The sequence below is a fragment of the Oncorhynchus kisutch genome, unplaced genomic scaffold (assembly GCF_002021735.2).
Source record: "Oncorhynchus kisutch isolate 150728-3 unplaced genomic scaffold, Okis_V2 scaffold3809, whole genome shotgun sequence".
Lineage (NCBI taxonomy): Eukaryota > Metazoa > Chordata > Actinopteri > Salmoniformes > Salmonidae > Oncorhynchus > Oncorhynchus kisutch.
The window spans coordinates 317,529-337,042 of NW_022265754.1; the positions used below are offsets into that span (position 1 = coordinate 317,529).

At 49.1% G+C, this 19,514-nt stretch overlaps 1 protein-coding gene across 1 annotated transcript; it reads left to right on the plus strand.

The window, feature by feature from the left end:
• The first annotated feature begins 1,363 nt into the window (after positions 1-1,363).
• On the plus strand, positions 1,364-19,204 carry LOC116371873 (eukaryotic translation initiation factor 3 subunit H-like). The gene is made up of 2 exons (XM_031820987.1): positions 1,364-1,526; positions 19,024-19,204. Exons 1-2 carry the CDS (start codon positions 1,419-1,421, stop codon positions 19,186-19,188), a joined length of 273 nt encoding a protein of 90 aa, XP_031676847.1. The 5' UTR covers positions 1,364-1,418; the 3' UTR covers positions 19,189-19,204.
• The last annotated feature ends 310 nt before the right edge of the window (positions 19,205-19,514 follow it).

Below are 19,514 nucleotides of genomic sequence, written 5' to 3' on the forward strand. Positions count from 1 at the left end.
TCAGATAATAATCACAGTGGTTGTCGAGGGTGCAGCAGGTCAGCACCTCAGGAGTAAATGTCAGTTGGCTTTTCATAGACTATCATTAGAGTTTCTCTACTGCTCCTGCTGTCTCTAGAGAGTTGAAAACAGCAGGTCTGGGACAGGTAGCACGTTCGGTGAACAGGTCAGTTCCATAGCCACAGGCAGAACAGTTGAAACTGGAGCAGCAGCACGACCAGGTGGACTGGGGACAGCAAGGAGTCATCATGCCAGATAGTCCGGAGGCATGGTCCTAGGGCTCAGGTCCTCCTAGAGAGAGAAAGAAAGAGAGAATTAGAGAGAGCATACTTAAATTCACACAGGACACCAGATAAGACAGGAGAAGTACTCCAGATATAACAAACTGACCCCAGCCCCCCGACACATAAACTACTGCAGCATAAATACTGGAGGCTGAGACGGGAGGGGTCAGGAGACACTGTGGCCCCATCTGATGATACCCCCGGACAGGGCCAAACAGGCAGGATATAACCCCACCCACTTTGCCAAAGCACAGCCCCAACACCACTAGAGGGATATCTTCAACCACCAACTTACCATCCTGAGACAAGTTTTTAATGTCCCGTTGGTAGAATATACATGCCCGTCTATTTGATTCTAATTTGATTCTACGTTTGCTAATAGGACCGATGGTAAATGTAGATCACCCTCTTTGAGACGGATCCTTACAAGGCACCCGGACCGTCGTCCACGATATCTCCGTCTTTACCTCCTGCGAAATACGGGGATGAGGGCCCTGTTGGGGATGACGTCATCGTTTCCGTCCGACTCGTTGAAGAATTCCTCCAGTACGAGGTGAGTAATCGCTGCCCTGATATCAAGAAGCTCATTTCGGTCATAAGACATCGCGTCAGAAACATTATGGACAAAATAAGTTACAATTAAAGAAAAAAAAAAATCAATTTCAAATCCATTCAGCCCCTTTTCCTCTCTTCCTCTCCTCCTTCCTTTCATCTTTCCTTCATTCCTTCCTTCCTTCCCTACCCCCCTCTCTCTCTCTCTCCCTCTCCATCTCTTCTCTTCATAACAGTAGGGGCTGCTAAAATGTTTTGATCGCTGGGGGTGGGGGAAATTAAATGTTGCTTTGGGCCCCAAATGGCTCGTGAACGGCACAAGACAATTTACTGTTATAAAGTATAGAAAGGAGAGAGGTTGAAGATCTTTTCCTCATGAAATGAATTATGTGATGGCAGCAATATAGCAATAACATCGTGTTTGAACTACTTACTGTATGTAGATATGACTGTATCCAGTCTCTGAATAATGGCTCGACACTCGGAACTATTTATTATGTAACCATTTACCCCAAGCGTAGAAAGCCGGTGCACCATGTCCCACCCTCTCTTTCCTCCCTCTTTTTTTCGGCGTGTTTCAGAATGGCTACTCGCAAGGAAACACCGTCGACACCAACCGCCCCGATGGCTTCCACGTCTCCGGGAGCGACTTTAGATTCACCTGTGAAACAGATTCAGATCGAGGGGCTGGTGAGTTAATTATGAGGTTATTTCTGTCCGTTTTTGGAGGCTGTGGGACCCGGATAGACTGGCTGGAAAGTGTGGCTATGCTAGTTAGCTTTAGCATCATGGCGGACACAAGCGGGATGTATGGAATGTGTCCTAACTGTTAAATGTGGTTGGATAGTATCGCTGTCTGTACCATTTTTTTGTTGTTGTTGTGACAATAAAAAGCCCGATTTACCAGACATTAACACCAGGGTCTTGTTGCTAACGTTAAATGTGGTTAGTACTGCCATACTGTGTTGGATCTTCGCTTGCCAACTTGTCTCAAGAGGACCACAATAGAAATAATCCTGTTAACCTCGATTTTATTCATGTTCATGTATAAGGCTTTTAAGTTTTGTGTGTGCTTGTTTTATTTTTAATTTTTTAAATGGTCGAATTAATAAACTAAACTAAAATATATTTTTTTTCATGTAGAAAAGGAAAGTGACGTCACTCCTGCCATACGGCTGAAAATCCATCTCGAACTATGTAGTTAATAATAAACAGGGGTGGACAAAAGTACCCCGTTTTCAAACTGGAGTAAATGTCGAACTCCTTAAAAGAAAATGACTCAAGTAAAAGTCACCCAGTAAAATACTACAAGAGTAAAAGTCTAAAAGTATTTGGTTTAAAATGTACTTAAGTATCAAAAGTTATAGTTTATATTTAAAATGTCTTATATTAAGAGAACCAGAAGACACAATGTTCTTGTTTTTTTTAAACATTTACGGATAGCCAGGGGCACAGTTAAACTCTCAGACATAATTTACAAACGAAGTGTTTGTGTTTACTGAGTCCACCAGATCAGAGGCAGTAGAGATGACCAGGGATGTTCTCTGTTTAGTGAGTCATCCAGATCAGAGGCAGTAGGGATGACCAGGGATGTTCTCTGTTTAGTGAGTCCTCCAGATCAGAGGCAGTAGGGATGACCAGGGATGTTCTCTGTTTAGTGAGTCCTCCAGATCAGAGGCAGTAGGGATGACCAGGGATGTTCTCTGTTTAGTGAGTCCTCCAGATCAGAGGCAGTAGGGATGACCAGGGATGTTCTCTGTTTAGTGAGTCCTCCAGATCAGAGGCAGTAGGGATGACCAGGGATGTTCTGTTTAGTGAGTCCTCCAGATGAGGCAGTAGGGATGACCAGGGATGTTCTCTGTTTAGTGAGTCCTCCAGATCAGAGGCAGTAGGGATGACCAGGGATGTTCTCTGTTTAGTGAGTCCTCCAGAGGCAGTAGGGATGACCAGAGATGTTCTCTGTTTAGTGAGTCCACCAGATCAGAGGCAGTAGGGATGACCAGGGATGTTCTCTGTTTAGTGAGTCATCCAGATCAGAGGCAGTAGGGATGACCAGGGATGTTCTCTGTTTAGTGAGTCCTCCATATCAGAGGCAGTAGGGATGACCAGGGATGTTCTCTGTTTAGTGAGTCCACCAGATCAGAGGCAGTAGGGATGACCAGGGATGTTCTCTGTTTAGTGAGTCATCCAGATCAGAGGCAGTAGGGATGTCCAGGGATGCTCTTTTGATAAGTGCGTAAATTAGACAATTTCATGTCCTGCTAAGCATTCAAAATGTAACGAATACTTTTGGGTTTCAGGGAAAATGTAAGGAGTAAAAAGTACATTATTTTCTTGAAGAATGTAGTGGAGTAAAACCTAAAGTTGTCAAAAATATAAATTGTTAAGTACAGATACCCCCCAAAAACTTCATCAGTCAGTGCCAGAAGTGGCCCCTGCTGTGTCCACAGTACACACATTACTCAAACAAACAAAAAAAGCTCACAAATGAACTGGAAAAACAGAAATGACAGATTTGCATCTAGTCTACATTGACCTTTTCTCCTGCACTACCGCTGTTTTGCCAACAGAGGGCGCCATTGTTTTACTGCTAGTGAAATCTAATCAATCTGCAGTAGAAAAAATAAAGAAGCTGTTTTTTTATGCTTCATGTTTATTCAGAGGAGAGGAACTTGACCGGGCAGCTGCTGCTAGAACACGATTTGATCGTCCTCGTTAAATCAACAGCCAGACGAGAGGACTACGGTTCAAATAAGAGTCTACTGTGTATGGTTTAATAAGTGCTTGGCTGGTTAGATACAAGGAGATTTGTTATGAAGAAATATGGACTCATTTTGGGAAAATAATTGTCTGCCCGCATCTCAAATAGCACCCTATTCTTTAATATAGCGCACCACAGGTCCTGGTCAAAAGTAGTTCGCTATATAGGGAATAGAGTGTCATTTAGGATTCAGCCTGTGTTTGTCTGTGAAATACACCGCATTCATTCATTTTGGGGCTTCCGAGTGGCTCAGCGGTCTAAGGCACTGCAACTCAGTGTTAGAGGCGTAACTACAGGCCCTGGTTCGATCCCGGGCTGTATCACAGCCGGCTGTGATCGGAAGTCCCATAAGGCAACGCACAATTTGGCCCAACGCCGTCCCGGGTTAATGGAGGTTTTGGCCAATGGTAGGCCGTCATTTGTAAATAAGAATTAACCCGACTTGCCTGGTTGAGTAAAACATCTAACCCACCTGTGGTTGCTGCCTGCCTGGTGCTAGATTGGATCATTGTGAAGGACAGTTCTTCCCAGTGTAGCTAGTCACCTACTCGGGGGTACTTGGAGACAGCCAGCTAGTTGCTATTCCATTGCATCATGCTACGTCAAGAGATCTAGAGTCAGGATGGCCAGGATGTCCTGTTAAAACAGAAGCAGGATCTGTTTTATTTCTGTAGATGCATATGGATCATTTATAAAGCCACAAATCTAATGTTCTTAGTCACATGCACCGAATACAACTGATGTAGACCTTACAGTGAAATGCTGAATACAACAGGTGTAGTAGACCTTACAGGGAAATGCTCAATACAACAGGTGTAGTAGACCTTACAGTGAAATGCTGAATACAACAGGTGTAGTAGACCTTAAAGTGAAATGCTGAATACAACAGGTGTAGGTAGACCTTACAGTGAAATGCTGAATACAACAGGTGTAGTAGACCTTAAAGTGAAATGCTGAATACAACAGGTGTAGGTAGACCTTACAGTGAAATGCTGAATACAACAAGTGTAGTAGACCTTACAGTGAAATGCTGAATACAACCGGTGTAGTAGACCTTACAGTGAAATGCTGAATACAACCGGTGTAGTAGACCTTACAGTGAAATGCTGAATACAACAGGTGTAGTAGACCTTACAGTGAAATGCTGAATACAACAGGTGTAGTAGACCTTACAGTGAAATGCTGAATACAACAGGTGTAGTAGACCTTACAGTAGAAATGCTGAATACAACAGGTGTAGTAGACCTTACAGTGAAATGCTGAATACAACAGGTGTAGTAGACCTCACAGTGAAATGCTGAATACAACAGGTGTAGTAGGCCTTACAGTGAAATGCTGAATACAACAGGTGTAGTAGACCTTACAGTGAAATGCTGAATACAACAGGTGTAGTAGACCTTACAGTGAAATGCTGAATACAACAGGTGTAGTAGGCCTTACAGTGAAATGCTGAATACAACAGGTGTAGGTAGACCTTACAGTGAAATGCTGAATACAACAGGTGTAGTAGACCTTACAGTGAAATGCTGAATACAACAGGTGTAGTAGACCTTACAGTAGAAATGCTGAATACAACAGGTGTAGTAGACCTTACAGTGAAATGCTGAATACAACAGGTGTAGTAGACCTTACAGTGAAATGCTGAATACAACAGGTGTAGTAGACCTTACAGTGAAATACTGAATACAACAGGTGTAGTAGACCTTACAGTGAAATGCTGAATACAACAGGTGTAGTAGACCTTACAGTGAAATACTGAATACAACAGGTGTAGTAGACCTTACAGTGAAATGCTGAACACAACAGGTGTAGTAGACCTTACAGTGAAATGCTGAATACAACAGGTGTAGTAGACCTCACAGTGAAATGCTGAATACAACAGGTGTAGTAGACCTTACAGTGAAATGCTGAATACAACAGGTGTAGTAGACCTCACAGTGAAATGCTGAATACAACAGGTGTAGGTAGACCTCACAGTGAAATGCTGAATACAACAGGTGTAGTAGACCTTACAGTGAAATGCTGAATACAACAGGTGTAGTAGACCTTACAGTGAAATGCTGAATACAACAGGTGTAGTAGACCTTACAGTGAAATGCTGAATACAACAGGTGTAGTAGACCTTACAGTGTAATGCTGAATACAACAGGTGTAGTAGACCTCACAGTGAAATGCTGAATACAACAGGTGTAGTAGACCTTACAGTGAAATGCTGAATACAACAGGTGTAGTAGACCTTACAGTGAAATGCTGAATACAACAGGTGTAGTAGACCTTACAGTGAAATGCTGAATACAACAGGTGTAGTAGACCTCACAGTGAAATGCTGAATACAACAGGTGTAGTAGACCTTACAGTGAAATACTGAATACAACAGGTGTAGTAGACCTTACAGTGAAATGCTGAATACATCAGGTGTAGTAGACCTTACAGTGAAATGCTGAATACAACAGGTGTAGTAGACCTCACAGTGAAATGCTGAATACAACAGGTGTAGTAGACCTTACAGTGAAATGTTTACTTACGAGCCCCTTGACCAACAATGCATTTAAATAAATAAAATAAGAATAAGCGATAAATGTAACAATAAAAGTAACAAGTAATTAAAGAGCAGTTAAATAACAATGTGGAGGCTATATACAGGGGGGGGGGGTACCAGTATAGAGTCAATGTGGAGGCTATATACAGGGTATTATGGTACAGAGTCAATGTGGAGGCTATATACAGGGGGTACCAGTATAGAGTCAATGTGGAGGCTATATACAGGGTATTATGGTACAGAGTCAATGTGGAGGCTATATACAGGGGGTACCAGTACAGAGTCAATGTGGAGGCTATATACAGGGGGTACCAGTACAGAGTCAATGTGGAGGCTATATACAGGGGGTACCAGTACAGAGTCAATGTGGAGGCTATATACAGGGGGTACCAGTACAGAGTCAATGTGGAGGCTATATACAGGGGGTACCAGTACAGAGTCAATGTGGAGGTTATATACAGGGGGTACCAGTACAGAGTCAATGTGGAGGCTATATACAGGGGGTACCGGTACAGAGTCAATGTGGAGGCTATATACAGGGGGTACCGGTACAGAGTCAATGTGGAGGCTATATACAGGGGGTACTGGTACAGAGTCAATGTGGAGGCTATATACAGGGGGTACCGGTACAGAGTCAATGTGGAGGTTATATACAGGGGGTACCAGTACAGAGTCAATGTGGAGGCTATATACAGGGGGTACCGGTACAGAGTCAATGTGGAGGCTATATACAGGGGGTACCAGTACAGAGTCAATGTGGAGGCTATATACAGGGTATTACGGTACAGAGTCAATGTGGAGGCTATATACAGGGGGTACTGGTACAGAGTCAATGTGGAGGCTATATACAGGGGGTACCAGTACAGAGTCAATGTGGAGGCTATATACAGGGGGTACTGGTACAGAGTCAATGTGGAGGCTATATACAGGGGGTACCGGTACAGAGTCAATGTGGAGGTTATATACAGGGTATTACGGTACAGAGTCAATGTGGAGGCTATATACAGGGGGTACCAGTACAGAGTCAATGTGGAGGCTATATACAGGGGGTACCGGTACAGAGTCAATGTGGAGGTTATATACAGGGTATTACGGTACAGAGTCAATGTGGAGGCTATATACAGGGGGTACTGGTACAGAGTCAATGTGGAGGCTATATACAGGGGGTACCAGTACAGAGTCAATGTGGAGGCTATATACAGGGTATTACGGTACAGAGTCAATGTGGAGGCTATATACAGGGGGTACCAGTACAGAGTCAATGTGGAGGCTATATACAGGGGGTACCGGTACAGAGTCAATGTGGAGGCTATATACAGGGGGGTACCAGTACAGAGTCAATGTGGAGGCTATATACAGGGGGTACCAGTATAGAGTCAATGTGCGGGGGCACCGGTTAGTGGAGGTAATGTGTACATGTAGGTAGAGTTATTAAAGTGACTAGATGATAACAGAGAGTAGCAGAGGTTAGTGGAGGTAATGTGTACATGTAGGTAGAGTTATTAAAGTGACTAGATGATAACAGAGAGTAGCAGCAGTTAGTGGAGGTAATGTGTACATAGAGGTAGAGTTATTAAAGTGACTAGATGATAACAGAGTAGCAGCAGTGTAAAGATGAACACTTAGGCAGAAAATGAACAGTTAGGCCATTGATTTATAGACCTAATTACATTGGAGTTTCCTCTCTCTCCTCAATGTTCTCAGACAATTAGGCGAAGGGCTGTTTCCTCTGCTGCCTCCGCCTCATTGTTCTCCATCTCAACATGCTGGTTTCATTTAGTTATTATGCACATAGCAACATGGGGAAAAGGTGCCAATTCCACAGTATGGGGCCGACACCTGCCCTTCTCTATCTCTACTGAAAAGGATGTTTCAGAACCGCGGACAGCGACCGTAACGACACGGGAGAAAGTGTTTTCGTTATAAAACATAACATTAGATGGTGATTGACGGCTGGCGTGGCTGAGGTTTTTCTATGTAGAGGGACTATCGGCAATAGAGAATGGCAGGTGATCAATCAATCAATCAGGTGTCGGCCCCATATATTAAATTACATGTTATTTGTCACATACACATGGTTAGCAGATGTTAATGGTCACATGGTTAGCAGATGTTAATGGTCACATGGTTAGCAGATGTTAATGCGAGTGTAGCGAAATGCTTGTGCTTCTAGTTCCGACAATGCAGTAATAACCAACAAGTAATCTAACTAACAATTCCAAAACTACTGTCTTATAGACACAAGTGTAAAGGGATAAGGAATATGTACATAAAGATATATGAAACACATTTAGACATTGGTCATTCTCTCTCTATTCATCAATAGAGAGTCATACTTGGAGTCATACAGTGAGTTTAACCAGCATTTTTGGTGGTTGTTGCAATAGTCACTGATCTTTCAAGTCTATAAAAATGTCATTTTTGTTGTTGTGCCAAACAGCATAAATCAATGTTCATTGATACTCTTGTTTTTAGTAGTGTCTGCTCTGAACTGCAGGTTTGAGGAATTGAGACATAAAGGTTAACTTGTCTATTACAGTAAAATAATGTCTAAATGTGTTTCGGTGTCAATATGTCCCATTTCTGTTGGATCAAACCTCAAAATGTAAATAGTGAGTTAAAACCGCTTGTCAGACAGGAAGATGAGGCCAGGGGGAGGGGCTTGGCGTGAGAGGCCAGGGGGAGGGGCTTGGCGTGAGAGGCCAGGGGGAGGGGCTTGGCGTGAGAGGCCAGGGGGGGGGGCTTGGCGTGTGCGTAAACCTTAGAGGAAGAGTCGAAGCGAGATGTTTTACTCTTGCTAAAATCTGTCCACAATAAGGCCCATGTGTTTCTATGGGCTTATTTCTGGACCTAAGCTTGTCGCCTGTCTTCCCTCCTTTGGGTCAACGACTCCCATTGTTAGGGCGGAGACGTGCATCTCTTCAGTATATACAGATCTTTGTTCAGTACAGATAAATGGTGCCAGTCAAGTTTGGACACAAACTCATTCAAGGGTTTTTCTTTATTTGTTAAAACCATTTTCTACTTTGTAGAATAATAGTGAAGACATGAGAACTATGACAAAATATATTTTAGATTCTTCAAAGTAGCCACCCTTTGCCATGATGACAGCTTTGCACACTCTTGGCATTCTCATTCACTGGTAGTGTATATCGTGAATCACCCATCAGTCTGAATGTAGCTATGATTTTTAGGTCATATGGCCCGGCCCTACACGGCGCTCATGTGGCCCTCCACGGCGGCCGTGTGGCCCGGCCCTACACGGGGGCCCACCGTGGCCCGGCCCTCCACGGGGGCCCAGCGAGACCCGGCCCTCCACGGGGGCCCACCGTGGCCCGGCCCTCCACGGGGGCCCACCGTGGCCCGGCCCTCCACGGGGGCCCACCGTGGCCCTTGCCAGCCCTACCAACAGTTCTATTGAGCGTTGCACCAGGTTAACAGGTCATCGGGGTGGAGGTCTCAGTCAGCTACTTCAGATGCTTGGCTGGTACAAACATTCCACATCGTAGATCCTGAGTCACTCACATCCAATGTGTTATTGTGTCTGTGGGGCTCATGATTTATGGCCTGGAATTGAGGATGGAAGTCAGCAGGGTTTTCGCCTACGATTTCATGATTATGTTTGTTTGTTGCGTGATTCAATTTTAAACCTGTTTTGATTACAATTTTAGTGCCCACATATATCCATCTTTCTTCTCCACATGAAGTTTGCTGCCACCAGCTGTTTGAGCAAGATCGATCTGAGGTAGAAGAGAAACCTACCTTATAAAGTCCAACAGGCTTTACTTGCAATACCTGATGGTATTTATATGAAGCCTGAATATCATCACAAAGCCACTACTAGCTGATTTTTAACCCGCAGTCCTTCAGGAGATGTGGGACGATCGATCTGTCAGGGTTCCAGCTCTGTTGTGACGCTCCATTATTTTAGTTTTTGAGACGTGATGGAAGGATTGGTGTGGCTGGGTGAAGGTTTAGAATACGTGATGGAAGGATTGGTGTGGCTGGGTGAAGGTTTAGAATACGTGATGGAAGGATTGGTGTGGCTGGGTGAAGGTTTAGAATACGTGATGGAAGGATTGGTGTGGCTGGGTGAAGGTTTAGAATACGTGATGGAAGGATTGGTGTGGCTGGGTGAAGGTTTAGAATACGTGATGGAAGGATTGGTGTGGCTGGGTGAAGGTTTAGAATACGTGATGGAAGGATTGGTGTGGCTGGGTGAAGGTTTAGAATACGTGATGGAAGGATTGGTGTGGCTGGGTGAAGGTTTAGAATACGTGATGGAAGGATTGGTGTGGCTGGGTGAAGGTTTAGAATACGTGATGGAAGGATTGGTGTGGCTGGGTGAAGGTTTAGAATATTTACAGACTTTAATCTGACCCTGTGGCTTTGAGAGAGGGGAAGAAGGACGTTTGCAGCAGTGATAGAGGGGGAATAGACCTTTAAAAGGTGTCTGTTCTGTCCCTATAAAACGTGGACTGAATCCAGACGTTGAAAAAACCCAATTTTATTTTCAACAATATAAAAATAAATGTATTGAAAATAAATGCAGTGTCCCGAGTCTTACCACTTAATGTAGCCGTTAGCGATGATGCTAATGAAAAGCCTTCTGGTAGATTTAAAGTCCCCCCCCAAAAAAACATCTCATTTAAATGTTAAGTACGAAGTAGCCAATGTTCACCTGGCAGAATGACCTCATGAATATTTAAATATATACAGTGGGTTTTCTGTTCACACACCTCCTGTTGGTGGAGAGCACATTATGCACTTTTATTCAGAAGTTTTAATCAGAAGTTTTAGAGAACCAAGCTATAAAACACGTTAGTTGCCCTGGGCTCGTTGCCTGCCCTGTGCTCGTTGCCTGCCCTGGGCTCGTTGCCTGCCCTGGGCTCGTTTCCCGCCCTGGGCTCGTTATTTGCCCTGGGCTCGTTATTTGCCCTGGGCTGTTATTTGCCCTGGGCTGTTATTTGCCCTGGGCTCGTTGCCCTGGGCTGTTATTTGCCCTGGGCTCGTTGCCCTGGGCTGTTATTTGCCCTGGGCTCGTTGCCCTGGGCTCGTTGCCCTGGGCTGTTATTTGCCCTGGGCTCGTTGCCCTGGGCTGTTATTTGCCCTGGGCTGTTATTTGCCCTGGGCTCGTTGCCCTGGGCTCGTTGCCCTGGGCTCGTTGCCCTGGGCTCGTTGCCCTGGGCTCGTTGCCCTGGGCTCGTTGCCCTGGGCTCGTTGCCCTGGGCTCGTTGCCCTGGGCTCGTTGCCCTGGGCTCGTTGCCCTGGGCTCGTTGCCCTGGGCTGTTATTTGCCCTGGGCTGTTATTTGCCCTGGGCTGTTATTTGCCCTGGGCTGTTATTTGCCCTGGGCTGTTATTTGCCCTGGGCTCGTTGCCCTGGGCTGTTATTTGCCCTGGGCTCGTTGCCCTGGGCTCGTTGCCCTGGGCTGTTATTTGCCCTGGGCTCGTTGCCCTGGGCTGTTATTTGCCCTGGGCTCGTTGCCCTGGGCTGTTATTTCCCCATGGTTCCACATTGGCTCCCTGGTATTAATAACCAATAGGGTGCCTCAACCTCTCCTCTGTTCCAGCAGTGTGAGATTGTCTGTTGATCTTGACCTGCTTCTGCTCTTATCAATGTGATTTATGAAGAACTCTTGTGACCTGTTGTTTTTCAGCTTGTTACTCTTGTTTTATTCACACTGTTGTCCTTTTTTATCTTCCTCGTCTCCGGCGTGTTCTCTCTAGAACAACAGAGCGCTAAGGCCTCTGACCCGTCATCCCATCCCTCCATGGTGTCTATTCCTCGTCTCCGGCGTGTTCTCTCTAGAACAACAGAGCGCTAAGGCCTCTGACCCGTCATCCCTCCATGGTGTCTATTCCCCGTCTCCGGCGTGTTCTCTCTAGAACAACAGAGCGCTAAGGCCTCTGACCCGTCATCCCTCCATGGTGTCTATTCCTCGTCTCCGGCATGTTCTCTCTAGAACAACAGAGCGCTAAGGCCTCTGACCCGTCATCCCTCCATGGTGTCTATTCCTCGTCTCCGGCGTGTTCTCTCTAGAACAACAGAGCGCTAAGGCCTCTGACCCGTCATCCCTCCATGGTGTCTATTCCTCGTCTCCGGTGTGTTCTCTCTAGAACAACAGAGCGCTAAAGGCCTCTGACCCGTCATCCCTCCATGGTGTCTATTCCTCGTCTCCGGTGTGTTCTCTCTAGAACAACAGAGCGCTAAAGGCCTCTGACCCGTCATCCCTCCATGGTGTCTATTCCTCGTCTCCGGTGTGTTCTCTCTAGAACAACAGAGCGCTAAAGGCCTCTGACCCGTCATCCCTCCATGGTGTCTATTCCTCGTCTCCGGTGTGTTCTCTCTAGAACAACAGAGCGCTAAAGGCCTCTGACCCGTCATCCCTCCATGGTGTCTATTCCTCGTCTCCGGCGTGTTCTCTCTAGAACAACAGAGCGCTAAGGCCTCTGACCCGTCATCCCTCCATGGTGTCTATTCCTCGTCTCCGGCGTGTTCTCTCTAGAACAACAGAGCGCTAAGGCCTCTGACCCGTCATCCCTCCATGGTGTCTATTCCTCGTCTCCGGCGTGTTCTCTCTAGAACAACAGAGCGCTAAGGCCTCTGACCCGTCATCCCTCCATGGTGTCTATTCCTCGTCTCCGGCGTGTTCTCTCTAGAACAACAGAGCGCTAAGGCCTCTGACCCGTCATCCCTCCATGGTGTCTATTCCTCGTCTCCGGCGTGTTCTCTCTAGAACAACAGAGCGCTAAGGCCTCTGACCCGTCATCCCTCCATGGTGTCTATTCCTCGTCTCCGGCGTGTTCTCTCTAGAACAACAGAGCGCTAAGGCCTCTGACCCGTCATCCCTCCATGGTGTCTATTCCTCGTCTCCGGTGTGTTCTCTCTAGAACAACAGAGCGCTAAAGGCCTCTGACCCGTCATCCCCCCATGGTGTCTATTCCTCGTCTCCGGTGTGTTCTCTCTAGAACAACAGAGCGCTAAAGGCCTCTGACCCGTCATCCCCCCATGGTGTCTATTCCTCGTCTCCGGTGTGTTCTCTCTAGAACAACAGAGCGCTAAGGCCTCTGACCCGTCATCCCTCCATGGTGTCTATTCCTCGTCTCCGGCGTGTTCTCTCTAGAACAACAGAGCGCTAAGGCCTCTGACCCGTCATCCCTCCATGGTGTCTATTCCTCGTCTCCGGCGTGTTCTCTCTAGAACAACAGAGCGCTAAGGCCTCTGACCCGTCATCCCTCCATGGTGTCTATTCCTCGTCTCCGGCGTGTTCTCTCTAGAACAACAGAGCGCTAAGGCCTCTGACCCGTCATCCCTCCATGGTGTCTATTCCTCGTCTCCGGTGTGTTCTCTCTAGAACAACAGAGCGCTAAAGGCCTCTGACCCGTCATCCCTCCATGGTGTCTATTCCTCGTCTCCGGTGTGTTCTCTCTAGAACAACAGAGCGCTAAGGCCTCTGACCCGTCATCCCTCCATGGTGTCTATTCCCCGTCTCCGGCGTGTTCTCTCTAGAACAACAGAGCGCTAAGGCCTCTGACCCGTCATCCCTCCATGGTGTCTATTCCTCGTCTCCGGTGTGTTCTCTCTAGAACAACAGAGCGCTAAGGCCTCTGACCCGTCATCCCTCCATGGTGTCTATTCCTCGTCTCCGGCGTGTTCTCTCTAGAACAACAGAGCGCTAAGGCCTCTGACCCGTCATCCCTCCATGGTGTCTATTCCTCGTCTCCGGTGTGTTCTCTCTAGAACAACAGAGCGCTAAGGCCTCTGACCCGTCATCCCTCCATGGTGTCTATTCCTCGTCTCCGGTGTGTTCTCTCTAGAACAACAGAGCGCTAAAGGCCTCTGACCCGTCATCCCTCCATGGTGTCTATTCCTCGTCTCCGGCGTGTTCTCTCTAGAACAACAGAGCGCTAAAGGCCTCTGACCCGTCATCCCTCCATGGTGTCTATTCCTCGTCTCCGGTGTGTTCTCTCTAGAACAACAGAGCGCTAAAGGCCTCTGACCCGTCATCCCTCCATGGTGTCTATTCCTCGTCTCCGGTGTGTTCTCTCTAGAACAACAGAGCGCTAAAGGCCTCTGACCCGTCATCCCTCCATGGTGTCTATTCCTCGTCTCCGGTGTGTTCTCTCTAGAACAACAGAGCGCTAAAGGCCTCTGACCCGTCATCCCTCCATGGTGTCTATTCCTCATCTCCGGTGTGTTCTCTCTAGAACAACAGAGCGCTAAGGCCTCTGACCCGTCATCCCTCCATGGTGTCTATTCCTCGTCTCCGGTGTGTTCTCTCTAGAACAACAGAGCGCTAAGGCCTCTGACCCGTCATCCCTCCATGGTGTCTATTCCTCGTCTCCGGTGTGTTCTCTCTAGAACAACAGAGCGCTAAAGGCCTCTGACCCGTCATCCCTCCATGGTGTCTATTCCTCGTCTCCGGTGTGTTCTCTCTAGAACAACAGAGCGCTAAGGCCTCTGACCCGTCATCCCTCCATGGTGTCTATTCCTCGTCTCCGGTGTGTTCTCTCTAGAACAACAGAGCGCTAAGGCCTCTGACCCGTCATCCCTCCATGGTGTCTATTCCTCGTCTCCGGCGTGTTCTCTCTAGAACAACAGAGCGCTAAAGGCCTCTGACCCGTCATCCCTCCATGGTGTCTATTCCTCGTCTCCGGCGTGTTCTCTCTAGAACAACAGAGCGCTAAAGGCCTCTGACCCGTCATCCCTCCATGGTGTCTATTCCTCGTCTCCGGCGTGTTCTCTCTAGAACAACAGAGCGCTAAAGGCCTCTGACCCGTCATCCCTCCATGGTGTCTATTCCTCGTCTCCGGTGTGTTCTCTCTAGAACAACAGAGCGCTAAGGCCTCTGACCCGTCATCCCTCCATGGTGTCTATTCCTCGTCTCCGGCGTGTTCTCTCTAGAACAACAGAGCGCTAAAGGCCTCTGACCCGTCATCCCTCCATGGTGTCTATTCCTCGTCTCCGGCGTGTTCTCTCTAGAACAACAGAGCGCTAAAGGCCTCTGACCCGTCATCCCTCCATGGTGTCTATTCCTCATCTCCGGCGTGTTCTCTCTAGAACAACAGAGCACTAAAGGCCTCTGACCCGTCATCCCTCCATGGTGTCTATTCCTCGTCTCCGGCGTGTTCTCTCTAGAACAACAGAGCGCTAAGGCCTCTGACCCGTCATCCCTCCATGGTGTCTATTCCTCGTCTCCGGTGTGTTCTCTCTAGAACAACAGAGCGCTAAAGGCCTCTGACCCGTCATCCCTCCATGGTGTCTATTCCTCGTCTCCGGTGTGTTCTCTCTAGAACAACAGAGCGCTAAGGCCTCTGACCCGTCATCCCTCCATGGTGTCTATTCCTCGTCTCCGGCGTGTTCTCTCTAGAACAACAGAGCGCTAAAGGCCTCTGACCCGTCATCCCTCCATGGTGTCTATTCCTCGTCTCCGGCGTGTTCTCTCTAGAACAACAGAGCGCTAAAGGCCTCTGACCCGTCATCCCTCCATGGTGTCTATTCCTCGTCTCCGGTGTGTTCTCTCTAGAACAACAGAGCGCTAAAGGCCTCTGACCCGTCATCCCTCCATGGTGTCTATTCCTCGTCTCCGGTGTGTTCTCTCTAGAACAACAGAGCGCTAAAGGCCTCTGACCCGTCATCCCTCCATGGTGTCTATTCCTCGTCTCCGGTGTGTTCTCTCTAGAACAACAGAGCGCTAAGGCCTCTGACCCGTCATCCCTCCATGGTGTCTATTCCTCGTCTCCGGCGTGTTCTCTCTAGAACAACAGAGCGCTAAGGCCTCTGACCCGTCATCCCTCCATGGTGTCTATTCCTCGTCTCCGGTGTGTTCTCTCTAGAACAACAGAGCGCTAAAGGCCTCTGACCCGTCATCCCTCCATGGTGTCTATTCCTCGTCTCCGGTGTGTTCTCTCTAGAACAACAGAGCGCTAAGGCCTCTGACCCGTCATCCCTCCATGGTATCTATTTTTATATTGATGTTTATATACTTTTATATAACCAAGCAAGGCCAGTCGAGAACAAGTTCTCATTTACGACTGCGACCTGGCCCAGAATAAAGCAAAGCAGTTTGACACACAACAAACATCAACACAGAGTTACACATGGAATAAACAAACATACAGTAGACATTAAATCTATATACAGTGAGTGGAAATGAGGTGAGATTAAGGAGGTGAGGCAATAAATAGGCCGTAGAGGTGAAGTAATTATAATTTAGCAAATTAAACACTGGAGTGATGAATGTGCAAGTGGAGATACTGGGGTGCAAAGGAGCAACACAATACAAATAACACTATGGGGATGAGGTAGTTAGATGGGCTATGTACGGGTGGGCTATGTACGGGTGGGCTATGTACGGGTGCAGTGATCTGTGACAGCTGGTGCTTAAAAGCTAGTGAGGGAGATATGACTCTCCAGCTTCAGAGATTTTTGCAGTTCGTTCCAGTCATTGGCAGCAAAGAACTGGATGGAGAGGCGGCCAAAGTAGGAATTGGCTTTGGGGGTGACTAGTGAGATACTGTATACCTGCTGGAGCGCGTGCTACGGGTGGGTGTTGCTATGGTGACCAGTGAGATATACCTGCTGGAGCGCGTGCTACGGGTGGGTGCTGCTATGGTGACCAGTGAGATATACCTGCTGGAGCGCGTGCTACGGGTGGGTGCTGCTATGGTGACCAGTGAGAGATACCTGCTGGAGCGCGTGCTACGGGTGGGTGCTGCTATGGTGACCAGTGAGATATACCTGCTGGAGCGCGTGCTACGGGTGGGTGCTGCTATGGTGACCAGTGAGAGATACCTGCTGGAGCGCGTGCTACAGGTGGGTGTTGCTATGGTGACCAGTGAGATATACCTGCTGGAGCGCGTGCTATGGGTGGGTGTTGTTATGGTGACCAGAGAGATATACCTGCTGGAGCGTGTGCTACGGGTGGGTGTTGTTATGGTGACCAGAGAGATATACCTGCTGGAGCGCGTGCTACAGGTGGGTGTCCACACAGTCAGGATTATTCCCTGAGTCTAGTGGAGACCAATAATCCTCTATAGTGTCTGGCTTGGTCCAGTTTCTGACCAAATACTTTGTCTTGCCCTTTTTCTGAAATTCTCTCTCACCCTCTCTCTCCCCCCTCTCTCTACCCCCCCTCTCTCTCCCCCCCCTCTCTCTCTCCATCTCTCCCCCTCCCCCCCCCCCCCTCTCTCTCCATCTCTCTCCATCCCCCCCCCCCCTCTCTCTCATCTCTCTCCATCTCCCCTCTCTCTCATCTCTCTCCATCTCCCCCCCCCCTCTCTCTCCATCTCCCCCCCCCTCTCTCTCTCCATCTCCCCCCCCCTCTCTCTCTCCATCTCCCCCCCCTCTCTCTCTCCATCTCCCCCCCCTCTCTCTCCATCTCCCCCCCCTCCTCTCTCTCTCCATCTCCCCCCCCCTCTCTCTCTCCATCTCCCCCCCTCTCTCTCTCCATCTCCCCCCCTCTCTCTCTCATCTCCCCCCCCCTCTCTCTCCATCTCCCCCCCTCTCTCTCTCCATCTCCCCCCCCTCTCTCTCCATCTCCCCCCCCTCTCTCTCTCCATCTCCCCCCCTCTCTTCTCCATCTCCCCCCCTCTCTCTCTCCATCTCCCCCCCTCTCTCTCTCCATCTCCCCCCCTCTCTCTCTCCATCTCCCCCCCTCTCTCTCTCCATCTCCCCCCCTCTCTCTCTCCATCTCCCCCCCCTCTCTCTCTCCATCTCCCCCCCCCTCTCTCTCTCCCCCTCCCCCTCTCTCCTCTCCCCCCCTCTCTCTCTCATCTCCCCCCTCTCTCTCTCCATCTCTCCCATCTCCCCCCCTCTCTCTCTCTCCATCTCTCCCCATCTCCCCCCCCTCTCTCTCTCCATCTCTCCCCATCTCCCCCCCCTCTCTCTCTCCATCTCTCCCCATCTCCCCCCCCCTCTCTCTCTCTCCATCTCTCCCCATCTCCCCCCCTCTCTCTCTCCATCTCTCCCCATCTCCCCCCCCTCTCTCTCTCCATCCTCTCCCCATCTCCCCCCCCTCTCTCTCTCCTCTCTCCCCCATCTCCCCCCCTCTCCTCTCTCCATCTCTCCCCATCTCCCCCCCTCTCTCTCTCCATCTCTCCCCATCTCCCCCCCCTCTCTCTCTCCATCTCTCCCCATCTCCCCCCCCTCTCTCTCTCCATCTCTCCCCATCTCCCCCCCTCTCTCTCTCCATCTCTCCCCATCTCCCCCCCCTCTCTCTCTCCATCTCTCCCCATCTTCCCCCCCCTCTCTCTCTCCATCTCTCCCCATCTCCCCCCCCTCTCTCTCTCCATCTCTCCCCATCTCCCCCCCTCTCTCTCCATCTCTCCATCTCCCCCCCTCTCTCTCTCCATCTCCCCATCTCCCCCCCTCTCTCTCTCCATCTCTCCCCATCTCCCCCCCTCTCTCTCTCCATTCTCCCATCTCCCCCCCCCCCTCTCTCTCTCCATCTCTCCCCATCTCCCCCCCTCTCTCTCTCCATCTCTCCCCATCTCCCCCCCTCTCTCTCTCCATCTCTTCCCCATCTCCCCCCCTCTCTCTCTCCATCTCTCCCCATCTCCCCCCCCTCTCTCTCTCCATCTCTCCCCATCTCCCCCCCCTCTCTCTCTCCATCTCTCCCCATCTCCCCCCCCTCTCTCTCTCCATCTCTCCCCATCTCCCCCCCTCTCTCTCTCCATCTCTCCCCATCTCTCCCCCCCTCTCTCTCCATCTCTCCCATCTCCCCCCCTCTCTCTCTCCATCTCTCCCCATCTCCCCCCCTCTCTCTCTCCATCTCTCCCCATCTCCCCCCCCTCTCTCTCTCCATCTCTCCCCATCTCCCCCCCCCCTCTCTCTCCATCTCTCCCCATCTCCCCCCCCCCTCTCTCTCTATCTCTCCCTCTACAGGTGGTCCTGAAGATGATCAAACATTACCAGGAGGAGGGTCAGGGCAGTGAGGTGGTTCAGGGTGTACTACTGGGCCTGGTAGTGGAGGACAGGTTAGAGATCACCAACTGTTTCCCCTTCCCTCAACACACCGAGGACGACGCCGACTTCGACGAAGGTACGTGAGAACACTGGGTTTGTGCTTCGAATTGGAAAACCTACTGCTGTTCTTTGTGTGTGTGTGTGTCCTTCAGTGTGTGTGTGTGTGTGCTCTGAATGTTCAGTGTTTCTCATTATGTCTCCCGTGTGTCAGTCAGTACCTCATCAGAGATCATTCCTCTGACCGGAGCCCCTGCTGCTTTCCTTATCAAACCCTGTTTCTCCGGGCAGCTTGTTGGCACACAGTCCAACTGACTGACAGTCTGTCCAGAGGAAGGGAAAGGTCTCTCCAATCATGTCCCTCATTTCTCTCACTAACAAGCTACGGTCCTGAATTCTGGGTAATAACCCGA

What these genes read in the sequence shown, in the direction of transcription:
- LOC116371873 (XM_031820987.1), top strand. Translation starts at nt 1,419, where the DNA reads ATGGCTACTCGCAAGGAAACACCGTCGACACCAACCGCCCCGATGGCT. An exon ending in AGATTCAGATCGAGGGGCTG is followed by an intron (nt 1,527 to 19,023) that starts GTGAGTTAATTA and finishes CTCCCTCTACAG; the next exon opens with GTGGTCCTGAAGATGATCAA.